At 39.5% G+C, this 14,669-nt stretch overlaps 1 protein-coding gene across 2 annotated transcripts in view; it reads left to right on the forward strand.

The window, feature by feature from the left end:
* The window catches only part of mon2 (Mon2 homolog, regulator of endosome-to-Golgi trafficking), a 45,680-nt gene that overhangs the window by 7,813 nt on the left and 23,198 nt on the right, over nt 1-14,669 (forward strand). For both annotated transcript variants that reach the window (XR_012410453.1, XM_073969218.1), the window contains exons 2-19: nt 1,329-1,460; nt 1,636-2,136; nt 6,677-7,241; nt 7,322-7,463; nt 7,563-7,689; nt 7,753-8,556; nt 8,733-8,945; nt 9,018-9,356; nt 9,416-9,560; nt 9,631-9,911; nt 9,974-10,222; nt 10,298-10,452; nt 10,928-11,090; nt 11,169-11,462; nt 11,526-11,710; nt 11,768-12,256; nt 13,821-13,903; nt 13,978-14,269. Coding sequence is in view for 1 of the 2 variants with exons in the window: in XM_073969218.1 (XP_073825319.1) it covers nt 1,329-1,460; nt 1,636-2,136; nt 6,677-7,241; nt 7,322-7,463; nt 7,563-7,689; nt 7,753-8,556; nt 8,733-8,945; nt 9,018-9,356; nt 9,416-9,560; nt 9,631-9,911; nt 9,974-10,222; nt 10,298-10,452; nt 10,928-11,090; nt 11,169-11,462; nt 11,526-11,710; nt 11,768-12,256; nt 13,821-13,903; nt 13,978-14,249 (5,139 nt within the window). In the remaining variant the exon portion in view is untranslated. The remainder of the gene's footprint in view (nt 1-1,328; nt 1,461-1,635; nt 2,137-6,676; nt 7,242-7,321; nt 7,464-7,562; nt 7,690-7,752; nt 8,557-8,732; nt 8,946-9,017; nt 9,357-9,415; nt 9,561-9,630; nt 9,912-9,973; nt 10,223-10,297; nt 10,453-10,927; nt 11,091-11,168; nt 11,463-11,525; nt 11,711-11,767; nt 12,257-13,820; nt 13,904-13,977; nt 14,270-14,669) is intronic.

Consider the following 14,669-nt stretch of genomic DNA (forward strand, 5'->3'; position numbering starts at 1 on the left):
ATCACTTTGATTTTTGTTGAAGCAACTTACATTCGCTGCCTTAATTGCGATGGTAAAAGTTTTTTCAGGGGCAAGTTCATACTTCTTGAGAAAACAAGAAGTGATCTATGTCGGTCCATTCCTTTAAGTACCTTTTCCGCAAAATTTTTGAACTTTAATCCTAATCAACATTTTTGTCGGTTCATACAACCAAAATTTTGAAACCCCCTAAAAAGTGTTTCAATTTGCACAGGCTGAGGGTATATCTCTGTCAGCAAAGCCGACTGATACTTTTTTACTTGTTTTGTTGGCAAGTTCATACTTCAAAATTCTGAAAACCCCTAATAATTTTTTTTCCTGTGGAAATACAGTTTCTCTTGCTACTGACTGGAGGGAGCACTCTTATATTTTTCTCTTCTATAGTCGCCATGTCTTTTTGAGGCCGCAAAGTCTATCTCCTTAATAGGCCAAAATATATGTTTAGTCGGCTTGTCTTGTCTTTGCTTGGGATAAGGGAATATGAAAGCCTGATGTGGAAGAATGTAACTTCCATCAGCAATCTGCTAATATTTATTCTCCGGATTGTAAATGGTGACAAAATGTTTTAGCATCCGACTAACTACAAATCCACTGTCAAACTTATGTCAACAATGTATTGTTGTGATGCCCTGTACCTGCTTCGTGTACTCATATGTCTGGACCTATTATGCATTAAAATCTTGTATGAGGGTTGTTTTATAGAGGCTACATTTGTGTAGCAAAATGAGCCAGAGATTAAGAAAGGGATTTCGATCCCTCCTTTATGTTCTCTTTTGCCATGTTCGAGCAAAAGTCCATTATACCGTAAAATATAAAGCTCTACCGACCATAATGTGTGTTTTACTATTCATCCTCTAACTACACCTAAGCATAGCGGATGCTACAGAAATATAAACATTCGTTCAAACATATTTCTTCGATTATTACAACATACAAAAAATATCCTGAGGTATTTGCCACAAGCAACAAAAACCCCGAGGGAGACAACATTTTGATTTGCTATTTTTATAAAACAAAATCCTTTATTATTCTTTTCGTTCTTCTTTCTCCCAAACTTTGGTTGACTTAGAGCACGCCACAGCATAATAGCCACAATAAGTTTTGCTATGCGGTGGCTTATAAATAAATCAAGCAAACAAAAAATTGACATGGACCATTCACACACACACTACCAAATATTGGTTGTTATGGCAGGCATCTTGGACACATCATCCTTTCATTTTAGCCCCATTTAGCTATTGACATTATTTCTTTTTTTCTTATTTTATGCTACTTTTTCTCTTTTTTTTGTTATGTCTTTCACTTTGTAGTCATGTGAAGAGGCAATTTCCAAACTCTCAACAGCCGGCAGCAATCAGCAACAATCAGTCTACTATACAGTCAATCAGATTCTATATCCACTGGTACAAGGATGCGAAACGAAGGATTTGAAAATTATCAAAGTGAGTCAATTCATAATTTATGACATACATATGTACATACATACAAACATATTTCAATATTTTTAAGTGTTTTAAGTTTCTTTTATGTTGGTACTTCTAAATCCAAAGAAAATTAAATTACCTTCTTATCTAATCATTTGTTGTTATTGTTTTTCGTTCCATGCGCTTGTCCCAGTTTTGTTTGGGTATGATGCAGCGCCTTATCACCCAGCAGGTGGTCGATCAAAAAGGTGCCCGTTACATTACCGATGCCCTGTGGATGTTAATGGAACACAACATTGAGGAAGTCAAAGTTCTGCAAACTATTACCCTGCTATTGACCACAAATACGGTGGTTCATGGTGACACTTTGGCCAAATCATTGGTGCTATGCTTTCGCCTGCACTACACAAAAAATTCCACCATTGTAAATACAGCCGGGGCCACTATACGTCAACTGGTATCATTGGTATTTGAACGGGTCTATTTGGAAAAGGACTCACTAACAAATCTCCAACAAAGAGATGCCTCGGGTAATGTTGTGGAAATTGATGCCACCGATACTAGCATTACCAGTGCTGGCGGCAATAGTGTGGGTAGTGGCGGCGGTGCAGGTGGCGGTAGTGGTGTATCAAGCTTATCAGGTGGTCCTAGTGAAATGTCAACATTTGCTTCGGATGCCTTTCTATTGTTTCAGGTAAGTTTTGTTTACTGTCTGATTGAGTAACTGACTGAATGGTTGGTTTCTTATCAGCAGCACTCTGTTCGTAATAATCTCTTTTTAGAACTGTTAAAAGGGGAAATATTCACTTTCCAAGAATGTTGCTTATCAGCAGGGCTGTTTTTCTTGTTTGATTTCAAAATTTTGTAGCAATGTCTCAATGATGATTTACTATTTTACAATACTGGCATATCATTCTGGCTGCAGCTGTTGGCTACTGATTGATCAATGGAATTTATCTGAGGAGCGCTAAAGTGGTTATTTTGCAGTGGTATGTGCGCTTAAGGGTTTATTCCAAAAGTTTGTCGAGAAATAATTTGACCAATGAAGTTCCAATTATACCAGATCATGCTCCAAAGATAAAATATAAAGTACCAATATCTTTGTGATTAGTAGAAAATAACCATTGTTGCGATTAAATGGCTGAAGTTTAGGGACTTTTTAAGTAGGAATTTATATAATTCTATAGGTGCTTCCAACCCTATGCAGAAAAGGAAGTAATAGCATCTATCGGATATTTTAGCTCTTTTCTGGCGGTAAACAACATAAACTACAGTCAAAATAGACAGAGCAGGGTACTCCTCAATTTCCGTTAGTGTCGTACAAATCCGACAAACCATACCTTCCCAGGCAAAAAACACTGGAGGAGGAAAGAGGTAAGGGAGAAAAACCCATCGACCGGACGGATGGGTTGGTCAAGCAGACCTCCAAAAATAGCAAAGTCAAAGAAGCAATGGACGTATTAAAGTACGTAAATAAAGATCCGAGTTACATCCGCAATTCGGATCTTTCTTTCAGTTAGTACATCTTTGAAGAAAAAATTTAACCACGATTAATGATGTCCGCCTGCCTACTTGTTTGACGAACACTATATTTCTCGTGAAGAAGCTAAAGAATTATATTTAGCGGTTGCCTTATACTTCTATACAAAACTTGAGAAGGAAAACCCCGTCCGATAATTTCAAGTCTGTTTTCCCATATTTCCCGAAGCAATCTATACAGGTCATCGCTAGTTGTGCCCCTGCCCTGTCCAACAAGAGGGCGTTGATTTGGGGTGTACTCAATAGCCATTTCCAGTACCTTTTGGCTCGGGTTAAGCTTCGGAACAGATATCGGCTCAGCACCTTTGCCAGAGGCAGTGGGCTTCGCCGGCTCTACTACTTTATTCGGGAGGAAGATCTTTTCCATCTGGGCAAGTTCTTTCGAACTTCCTTATGAATTTCAGCGTACCCCTGATGAGGTGGACCTGCCTCTCCGACTGCAGGTTCGCATCTCGCCCTATGAACTGGCGAAGAAACGATACGGCACGTTTATAGCGTTTCACATCAGATGCTTCTCGGGTAGGTGCAAGCTTTGAGTCACTGCCCGTTGTCGGGATCTCGTTAGATTCCCCGTCGTCGGACATCGTTTCAGTTGCAGTCTGCCTCTGAAGCTTATTTTCGGCATGTGGCAGTCGGAATCAGATTTGCCTTCGGTTGGGCATCAAGGTCCATACTCCCTTCGTTAGAGCCACAGCAATCTTCCTGAGTAGACTTGGCCGGAATCACCGTGGTGTCCAGCTCATGCACCAGCTGATGCACTTGTAACGGGTACAGCTGTAGGTGCCAAGGCATCCCCACCTAAGACAGCCGGATCACAATCATTTGATCTCGACTACACATGGCTTGTGGTCCCACCAACGCCTGCCGCCGGTACTGGATTATTAACTCCCTGCACCGTAACTTAATTTCTCCTATTCTTTTTAACCATCTTAGTTGATTTGTTTAAGGGAACTACCCCTATCCATTTTTGGCCCACGGGAGGTCCGGAGACCCCGAAGGTTTCCGCGATGTGCGGGGCCAGGTCCGTCTTTGGTTGCCCTAGGTCGGCTCCGACATATCGCAGAGATCCTCTTCCCAATCCGCCACCCGGGAAGACGCGACTAGTAGGAGAATGGCAACTCCCCTAGGAGTTTGGCAGGGCTGTTGAAAAGGTGCAGTGTGTCGTGCCGGCCTGTGCCACATGCTGGATAGATGTTTTGCACGTTGTCGTCAATCCTTGCCCTATAGGATGTGGTCAACAAATATTCTTTATTTGCTACCGATTAGGGACTTGAGCACCTTGTTCCCACATCTCAGCTTTGTCGCAGATAGGCATGCGATGTGCTGTGCTGCTTACGGAACCCACGTTGATGATGGGCGACTGGATAGCTATTTCTGACGATGCACAGAGGGGAAATTTGTGTTAAAAGTTGATCAAAAGCCCTAGAAAGCTCATTTATAGTCGGATTGATATAAAATTTTGCACAAAGCATATCTTCTGTACAAGGATTAATCCTATAGAAAAATAATGAAAATCGGTCCAGATTTGGATGCAGCTTCCATATATATTCGCATCTGATATGAGATAAAAATGCACCAAAATCACTGAAATTTGACACATGCCACCTGAACTAGCCTAAAAAAACATTGAGCCAATTTTCAAACAAATCGGTACAGATGTATATATAGTCCCATATACATATATTTTATTCCAAATTTTATTTTTTGAAACTTACTTAAATTAATTTTTTCTCAATTCACATGTGAATAGCCGTGAATGTTTCTGAATAATGCAAACATATTTGATAGGTGTTTGTTTATTCTGATAAATAAGAGCAGAAATAAGAGCCCCTGTTATAAGGCGGAACAAAATTTAGTGTGAGTAAACCTTGCAATTCCATATAAAAATATTTCATATTTTAGTTAAGAAAAATTAGATTTTTTCGGAATGGCGCAAATATGCGCAATTTTTTATGATTGAATCTCATATTTGAGACTCAAGCGCATAAAACATTAGAAGAAACTATGGTCGGGAAACGACGGGGAAATAGACTTTTCCACTATTGAAATTGTAGTAATCTTAAAAATTATCATAAAAAATTTTCATAAAGAGGATATGTATCACCATTATTAAAGAGCAAAGATGTAAAATCAATCTGAAAATTTTAAATGCTAATCTTGTTCGGAGACTGTACAAAAACAATAAATATTGAAAAATATAAATTTTCGCGAAAATAATGTCATTTTTATGTTCACCTAATTTCTGAGTTTTCGAAAATTTACTTTTTGTTTTCAGTATGGCTGAGTTCAATCGACTGCTGCATTTGATTGGTTAATCCTACAAAGTCGAGGATGGTTATAGCAAATGTAGAAAAGAGTCTGGTTGCCGTTTATCAACATTTTTCTCATAAAAAAAACGATTTTCATATTTTGAGTTTTGAGCAACTTTAGGCCTATGTTTCCCCTCTGTGCGATGGCGCCAAGAGACTTTGCTACGGGCGACAAAAGCCAAATCGTCCTGTATGATATACCTTTGCTTGTCATAATTGCATGGCTTCAGTAGCGGGACGACCCTGCCCATTTTCCAGACTTCGGGTACGATGTGGGTGGCTAGCGACAGGTGGCAAACTTTGGTGAGATACTCAACTGGCGGAAACGCTTTTGGTTTTGAGTTAACCCGGTATAAAGGACCCGCTGCCGTTAGCCAGTTGCTAATTCTTTTAGAACATCCTCATTGATTATCAATCATTAAAGGCGCCTAAATAGCTGTACTCCAAGTTATAGGTTGGAAGGTCAGAACTGACTTAGGGGACTTTAATGTTGTGTCGCTGTCGTTTGTGCCGAGGGAGTCAAATTGCCCGACCCTGTCACAGACACCTTTGGAGTCCGCAAGGGACTCGAGCAACTTGAGCAACTTGAAAACTTAGTGGGTGGGGATTAGAGGTGGGCGCGTGTCGTGCCGTGAGTAGTGCGTGTTCGTGCCTTCTCGAAAAACGCCGTGTTTGTGCGTGAAAGTGCATAAAAATTTTGGTCCGTGTTCGTGCATGTTCGTGCCTAATTTTTTAGGCACGCGCCCATCTCTAGTGGGGATGTGTGGGAGAAGTCCATCTCTCCATCCTTATCCATCCTGCCTGGGAAGGATGTCGTGAAGTGTCGGTGTATTCACCGACTCCTACATTGCCCGAGGTCATTACTGTGATCGTCATTCACGAAGGGAAGTGCTGTTAACAGCTCATGCTATGAGAAACAACGAGGTAATCTGTACACTTTCCACTTTGGACAGATATGTCCTGTTAACACCAGGCGCCAAGTACATCTATGTTCCCACAAACATCGCAGAAGGGACAAGTGCTATCTTACGGCAGCACTTGTAGAGAAGTTTTACGTAGCTGAAATACTCAGCAAATGTCGCCAATATTACGTTGAGGGAGGGGTATTTTTGTCACCATTGAAAATGGGCTGGGAATCGAAACCGGGCATATTGAGTGCAAGGTTGGACAATTGAATGCGGTAACGTTCAATGGTCATTCTGGACCAATCTCGTTATGGTATTTATAAAACAGAGGATCAGGGCCGCCGCATTGTTTCGTTATTTCAAACTTGAGTGGTTTTACCTGAATGTAAATAATTGAGCCTACTAATGGGTGGGAGAGAGGAAATTTCATTACTTTTCTCATTTCATTTTAACATTTTCCTCCATTTGCTTTTCTTTACAGGATTTGGTACATTTGGTCAATGCCGATTCACCATTTTGGCTTGTTGGTATGAATGAAATGACGCGGACATTCGGCCTGGAGCTACTCGAAGCGGTTCTAACAAATTTTAGTGCAGTTTTTCATGAAAATCGTGATTTTCGTTTGCTGCTCAAGGAACGTGTTTGTGCTTTGGTCATAAAACTTTTCTCACCCAATGTCAAACATCGTTCGTTACCCACACAGAATGCCAATGGCAATACAACAACAACCAGCGATAAACCCTACTTTCCCATTAGTATGCGTCTACTCCGTTTGGTGGCCATTCTCATACAGAAATACCATACAATATTGGTAACGGAGTGTGAAATCTTTCTTTCGCTCATCATCAAATTCTTGGATCCCGATAAGCCACACTGGCAAAGGGCTCTTGCGTTGGAGGTCATACATAAGTTGGCTACTAAACCGACGTTGGTTGCATTCTTTTGCAAATCATACGATTGTAAAAATCACGCCACAAATATTGTGCAAGATATGATAACGGCATTGGGAACATATGTCAGGTACTCGTTGATTAATTCAGCGGCATGTAAGTACAGGAGAATACAAATTCTGTGATGCGAAAATAGGAGATTTATTTGATTGGTTTGCTTTACGTTTTGTTTTCAGTACTAAATGGCCAACAAAATGGTGCAGTCCAGCTGAACACCTTGACTGCCCATAACTCAAATAATCAGTGTGGTTTTGTTTTCCGTGGAGCATATATGCCATTGGTGGCCACATTCCCACCGGGCATATCAAAGGCAGTTTAGTAAGTATGGGTTCTATGTGAACTAAAATGACAATTCGATTTTTGCTAAGGATATTTGTTGAGATCTCTTGTTGACATTTGTTTACATTTCTCTTTTAGTTTGGAGATGTTGGATAAACAAGAGGCTCCCCAAATCCCTGATAGCTATGGTATTTCGGTGGCCTATGCTGTCCTCTTGGATATAACTCGCTCCATTGGTGGGGTTATCCAGAGAACTCCAGAAATGGTAGGTCATTTAAAATATTATTGAGACTCATTTCATTTAAAATTTGTTTATGTTTTCTTGTAGCATCCCACACACAATACGGCTGTCATAACTGAGGAAGAACATAAACCCCTGTGTCTACAGTTGATCAATTCCAGCTGGTCTGGTCTATTATCTGCCTTTGTGCCGCTTGTAGATGCCTCCATTGATGAGGCCACCACCGATAATATTCTCAAGGCTATGCAGAATTATGCCGCTTTATGTGGTATAATGGACCTTTTGAATCCCCGTGATGCCTTCATTATGGCCATTTGTCGTGCCTCTTTCCCGCCCCACTATGCCATGTCGATATTTGCCAACAATCCCCATATGGATGTTGATCTCCGATGTCATACACGCTCGAATAGCCAGGATCTCAATAATCAATTTATGAGTTCATGTAATGAATCTGGTGATTTTCGTCAACAAATTGTGGCTGTAGGTACCCCCTTGCCAAGTGCTTCCTTGCCACACAGTGTTATGCAGGCTCCAGTTATGTTGACCACCAAAAATTTACAATGTATGCGAGCCATACTATTTTTGGCCCACAGCAATGGTAGCATATTGGGTACCTCATGGCATATTGTGCTGCAAACTTTGCAACATTTAGTGTGGATTTTGGGGCTAAAACCTTCAACGGGAGGTAGTTTGCAAGCATTTCCCAAACCAGCCGTCGAGGCAAATGTGGGTATACAAACGGCGGTTATGGCCGATTTACCGGTTCTATCGCAAATGTTAAGTCAACTTTTCGAATCAAGCCAGTATTTGGATGATGTGGCCCTGCATCACTTGATTGATGCTTTGTGTAAGCTGTCACATGAGGCCATGGAATTGGCCTATGCCAATAGGGTAAGGAATTAACACAAACAATCACACACTGGAGATACTCTGCCTTATTCTGAACGTAAATTTTCCATGAGTTTAACCTCTCTGCCGTTTCAACTTAAAGTAGTGAGAAAACTCACGGGGATTTTACGTTCAGAAGAAGGCTGACTAATAATTTAAGATCTTTCGCCGTTTTCCAGGAACCATCCTTGTTTGCAGTGGCCAAACTTTTGGAAACGGGCCTTGTTAATATGCCACGCATAGAAGTTTTGTGGCGTCCATTGACCAATCATTTGCTAGAAGTGTGCCAACATCGTCACATACGTATGCGGGAATGGGGTGTGGAGGCCATTACCTATTTGGTGAAATCAGCACTGCAATATAAACACAGCCAACCCTTGAAGGAGAATATGGTAAGTCAAATCATTCTTTAATTATACCCAGGAGATCAAATAACATCCATTCCTTTCCATCCAATTTTATAGAATCTTCAAACCATGCTTCTCAACCCCTTGTCGGAACTGTCAACTGTACCCCATGCCGATGTACGCCAACGTCAACTTGATTGCGTTTTGCAAATTTTAAATGGTGCCGGGGAGATTCTATCATTTGGCTGGCCTGCCATTATTGAAATCATTGGAGCCGTCAACGAACATCATGGCGAACCTTTGATACGCACCGCATTTCAATGTCTGCAATTGGTTATTACCGATTTCCTAACCGTCATGCCTTGGCGTTGTTTGCCCTTGTGCATTTCGACAGCAGCTAAATTTGGTTCCCAAACCCAAGAGTTGAATATTTCTTTAACAGCCATTGGTTTGATGGTAAGTTTGCGCCTCTAAGATACTCACAAGACAGCTATTTTATTTCTATCTTCTTTCAGTGGAATATTTCTGACTTCTTTAATCAAAATCAAGATAAATTAATGTCAGCACAAGTTGATGATACCACCATATTGCCCGATTTTCCGGGTACTGTTAAAATGCCACAATTTGATAAATTGTGGATGTGTTTATATGCCAAACTGGGTAGGTATTTTCATTTATCCTAAACAACATTTAATCAACAACAATCGCTCTTCCCCTCTTTATTAAATAGGTGAGCTTTGTGTTGATTCTCGTCCTGCTGTACGCAAATCTGCTGGCCAAACTCTGTTCTCCACCATTTCTGCCCATGGCAGCCTCTTAAATCCTCCCACCTGGCAAGCTTTAGTGTGGCAGGTTCTATTCCCACTGCTGGATAACGTTCGAGCCCTTTCCAGTTCGGCCAGCAATGAGAAAGTCGATGCTAGTGGTAATATATTGATACACCATTCCCGTAATACAGCCCAGAAACAATGGGCTGAGACTCAAGTTTTGACCTTATCTGGAGTTTGTCGTGTAAGTTCTGCTTCAATTTTAATATTTAACTTATTTTAGAAACCACTTATTCATCCTTTTAGGTCTTCAACACAAAACGTGAATTAATCCAAATGTTAGGTGACTTTGATCGTGCCTGGTCTTTGATTTTGGAATTTATACAAAATGCTGCATTGAGCAAAAATGGTGAAGTCTCATTGGCTGCTTTGAAATCTCTGCAGGAGATAATGTATCACAATTCAGAACCTAAGGTTTCAAGCCAGAAACCAGAAACATCGTCAACAGCCGGTCCTGGAGATAAGACAAAACTAAAAGATGAAGAAATTTGGAATGTAAGCATAAGCACGGGAGATTTTCTTTGAAGTTCCATTCGAAAATGAATTGCTTTTGTTTCGATTTTCTTTCAGATTGCCTGGAAGATTTGGTTAAACATCGGCATGGAAAGTACTAAAATGACGAAATCTCAAGAATCATCACAAGATGAATTTTATATTCCAAGCCAGGCCTATTTGACAGCATTAATACAAATCTTTCCAGCAATATTCCAACACATACAAAAAAGGTAGGTCTAGTCAAACTAAAGATTTTGAAATTAACAAATTCAGAGTGACATGCAGTCCCAATCCACATGCAGAGCACGTGTTGGGTCAATTCGAACCCAATACGAACTGAGGCGGCTGCATCGTCCGATCTTAACTAGGCTAAAACCACTCGTGTTTACCTTGGCAGCTGGCATTTTTTCTGCTGCATTCACACTGTACGGCATTCACACTGTACCTTTGAACTACGTGCGAATCTTATTCATTATGTGTTTGTGTCGAGGGTTGGTAGTGTCTGTGGGGCGACCACCTACCATATATGTCTGGTTACTAGTCAGGTTAATTTAGAGAGGTATCGAAAGCTCGGAAGATCTTAGCTATTGATTGAATTTTATATCGATATGTGCAAATCCCTAAACTCTTCCTACCTCTTCTACCTTTGCATCATTGTCTTTTACTTGTTTTTAATAACATATCGTTTCTCTTATCCTTTTTTAGGTTTAAACAATCCGATTTTGAGAAATTTTGTACAGTATTGACCAATGCAGTTTGTATACCCGTACAAACCGAAGCAGTTCCTTATATAATGTCCTCAGTGTCCGATTCATTACTAACGCCATTACATGATAGTATACTCGAATGTATGGAACTAATACAAAAGGTAAGGATTTTATCTCAATTATGTTATGTTCTTAATGTTTATATTGAACTCTATTACATTCTCTCCCTTCCCACCTAGGAGGCTACCAAAGAAGATTCCAATTTAAGTCAAATGATTCCTGCTATATTCCGTCAATTACTGGTATTCAGTAAATTTGCTTGTACACCACCATCTCTGCATATTGGTGAGCAGCACAATAAGTACTCCAAAACAACGAATCATTATGGAAGTAACAATAGTTCAGTGGAAGTTGTCAGCATGAATTACATACCATTTGGGGAAAAATCAATTAGTATTTGTGTTAAATTATATCAGTGTACGGCCACCGAAGAATCTGTAATGCAGGAACATATTTTGCATGAAATAATTAAGGTAAGTATTGGAAAACTGAATGTCGATGTTATATGCTAATATTAATCTTTGTTTTTCTTGCAGGCGTTAAGAACTCCCTTGGCCATGAAATACAAATGTTTGTCTTCGAGTACATGGAAATTGGCCATTTCAAGTTTAATAACTGTTCTGCATACAGGTCTCAAAGTGGCCAGAGCGAAATCAAATTACTTTACCGGCATGTGGGATGATTTAGCCGACACTCTTGATAAATTCCTATTTCCTCAAAGGTGGGATCATTATTTTCAATAATATATAATAGAAAATTAACCTTTTCTCTCTTCTAGTGTCTGCACCATTGAAGATCGTGGCCTTGAAGAAATCGTTTTGGATGAAACCATTGACTGTCAAGTCATTGAACTATTACGTGACGAAGTTTTGCCTTACGCCCATGAAATGCCTCATCAATTTATAATGCAAATTGTTGTTCTACTCAACAAAGGTTCCATACATTCCGCCTCCGATTCGAATATCTGTTATGAATCTGATTGGAAATTACGTGAAATATTTGCCAAGACATGTTTCGAAACATTGCTGCAGTTTTCATTATTGGATGATAATTGTAATAATAATCGTTCGTCAGTGTCTAGCTCGGCTAGTCCATCGACGGCTGCGGCAAATGCATTAAATGCCAATATTGCCAATGCTGTTGGTGGTGCAGGTGGTAAAGATTTTGCTGGCCGTTTGGCGGTAACGGCATTGTTACATCGTTTCCAAGAGGTATTAAAACGTTTCAACGATGATGAGCGTCAAAGTGGGAAATGTCCTTTGCCAAGGTGAGTAAGAATAATATTATGTTGCGACCATAGAATCAATAGAAAAATTGCCGAAAGTCTTTGGAGAAAGTCCAAATAACAGGCCTGATGGATCTGAAGGTCCTATGAAAAGTTCCCTAATTTTAAAAAGAAGTAGCATCTATGTAGATGACAGAAAAGTTTAGTAAGTGGGTTTAATTATTCCCCTGACAGACCTAATCGATGCAGCATACAACTAAGACGGACTTTTTGGAACATTCGTGTCATTATCGAGATTGGTATGGTCGGTGGTTAGAGGTCTTCCATATACCTAAATATTGGAACATTTGAAAAACATATGATCATAATCACAACCCCTATCCGCTATTAAAATTTTAAAACGATCAGAGTAGTGGCCTTGAAGGGCAGAGCTGTTGAACTTGAGGGAATTAACTATAGTCCACTTTGGAACTGAATATAATTTTCAGAGCCATTCCTTTCGATAGTTATCGTTACAACCAGTCATTTTGTTTGGTCACTGTAGGATATTTGTTGTCCGATATAGACCTGATTTAAAAGTTTGGAAACAAATTTCACGATGTAGACAATTATACCCGTCCAAAATTTCTATCGAAGCACCCTTTTTTTTAGAAAGTGTCTATCGAAGCACTCTTTATTTCAGAAGGGATCTATCGAAGCACCCTTTATTTCAGAAAGGGTCTGCCGAAACACCCTTTATTTCTAAAAGGGTCTGTCGAAGCAACCATTATTTCCGAAAGGGTCTAGCACCCTTTATTTCAGAAAGGGTCTATCGAAGCACCATTTATTTCAGAAAGGGTCTGTCAAAGCCCCCTTTATATAAGAAAGGGTCTATCAGTGCGCCCTTTATTTCAGAAAGGGTCTATCGAAGCACCCTTTATTTCAGAAAGGGTCTGTCAAAGCTCCCTTTATATAAGAAAGGGTCTGTCAAAGCCCCCTTTATATAAGAAAGGGTCTATCAATGCGCCCTTTATTTCAGAAAGGGTCTAAGGAAGCACCCTTTCTTTGAGAAAGCGTTTATCGAAGCATCCTTTTACCAGAAAGCGTCTATTGAAGCATCCTTTCTCTAAGAAAGTGTATATCGAAACACCCTTGCTCCCAGAGAGGGTCTGTTGAAGCACCCTTTCTCCCAGAAAGGGTCTGTCGAAGCACCATTTATCCCAGAATGGCCATATCGAAGCAAACCTGTTTTTCAGAATGGGTCCATAGGAACACCATTTCTTTCAAAAAGGATCTATCGAAGCACTTTCTCTCAGAAAGGGTCTATCGAAGCACTCTTTCTCTCAGAAAGGGTCTACGGAAGCACCCTTTTTTCAAAAAGGGTCTATCGAAGCATCATTTCTTTCAGAACGCGTCTTTCAAAGCATACTTTCTTTTAGAAAAGGGTTCGAGCGACCCTTCTGAGAGAAAGAGTGCTACGAGCGACCCTCACTGATAGAAAGGGTGCACCGAGAGAACATTTCTGAAAGAAAGGATGTTTCGAGAGACCCTTTTTCATATTAAAATCCCATTACGTCATGGAATTTGATCGATGGTAAATAAAAATTGATATTTTTGTTTCTTTTAGATTCCGTCTTTCGGAAATTTCCTTTGTTTTAAAAGCCATTGCCACATTGGTTATATCCATGAAAAAGGCGCCGGCATCTAAAGGTTTGTACACACATAATAACAAAGAAAGTAAAGGAGTTTAATAAAAAATATTTTCCAATTTTTTATATTTTCAGTAAATAAGCCCGCCTGGGATCAATTAATTGGTCTCTATCCGTATTTGGTAGATTGTACAACAACAACATCGCCCGAAGTTTCTCGTTCATTAAGAGAAGCTCTATTACAGTACACAGATTTGTTGCATGCACCAAAATGTTTTACCAACAACAATATAGACAATACTGCAACATCCACGTCTTCATCATTAAACATTCAATGTGTCACATCATCAACATCCTTGTCAAATGAAACACAACAACAGCAGCAGCAAACGAATGGTCAAGAGTAAAACAAAACAGGGATGATGAGGTTTGGATTGAAAACAAGAAAACATACTAAATATATTTAAAACAAAACATGGAATATAGATATGCTTTATACAAAATATGTAGTGGTAAAAAGACGCATACATCCATCATACAGGAATATGGTGGTGTATAGGTGTATACATAGAAAGAGAGACTCGTAATATTTATTCAAACATTCGCATTCATATATTATACAAAACAACAACATAAAAAAGAAAGAGTAATAATCAAATTTAAGTTTTAAACAATAATTTTTATTCCAAAAACATAAAAATAACTTTAAATATACATATATACAATATTTACTAAAAACATTGGCTTGTTACAACAAAACAAAATAAATAAATGTCGATAGATGTGAGATGAACATTTAAAAAAAGGAACAGTTTTTGCTTATATAT

This window comes from Musca autumnalis, unplaced genomic scaffold, assembly GCF_047663935.1.
Source record: "Musca autumnalis isolate F117 unplaced genomic scaffold, ASM4766393v1 scaffold_2, whole genome shotgun sequence".
NCBI classification, from domain to species: Eukaryota; Metazoa; Arthropoda; class Insecta; order Diptera; family Muscidae; genus Musca; species Musca autumnalis.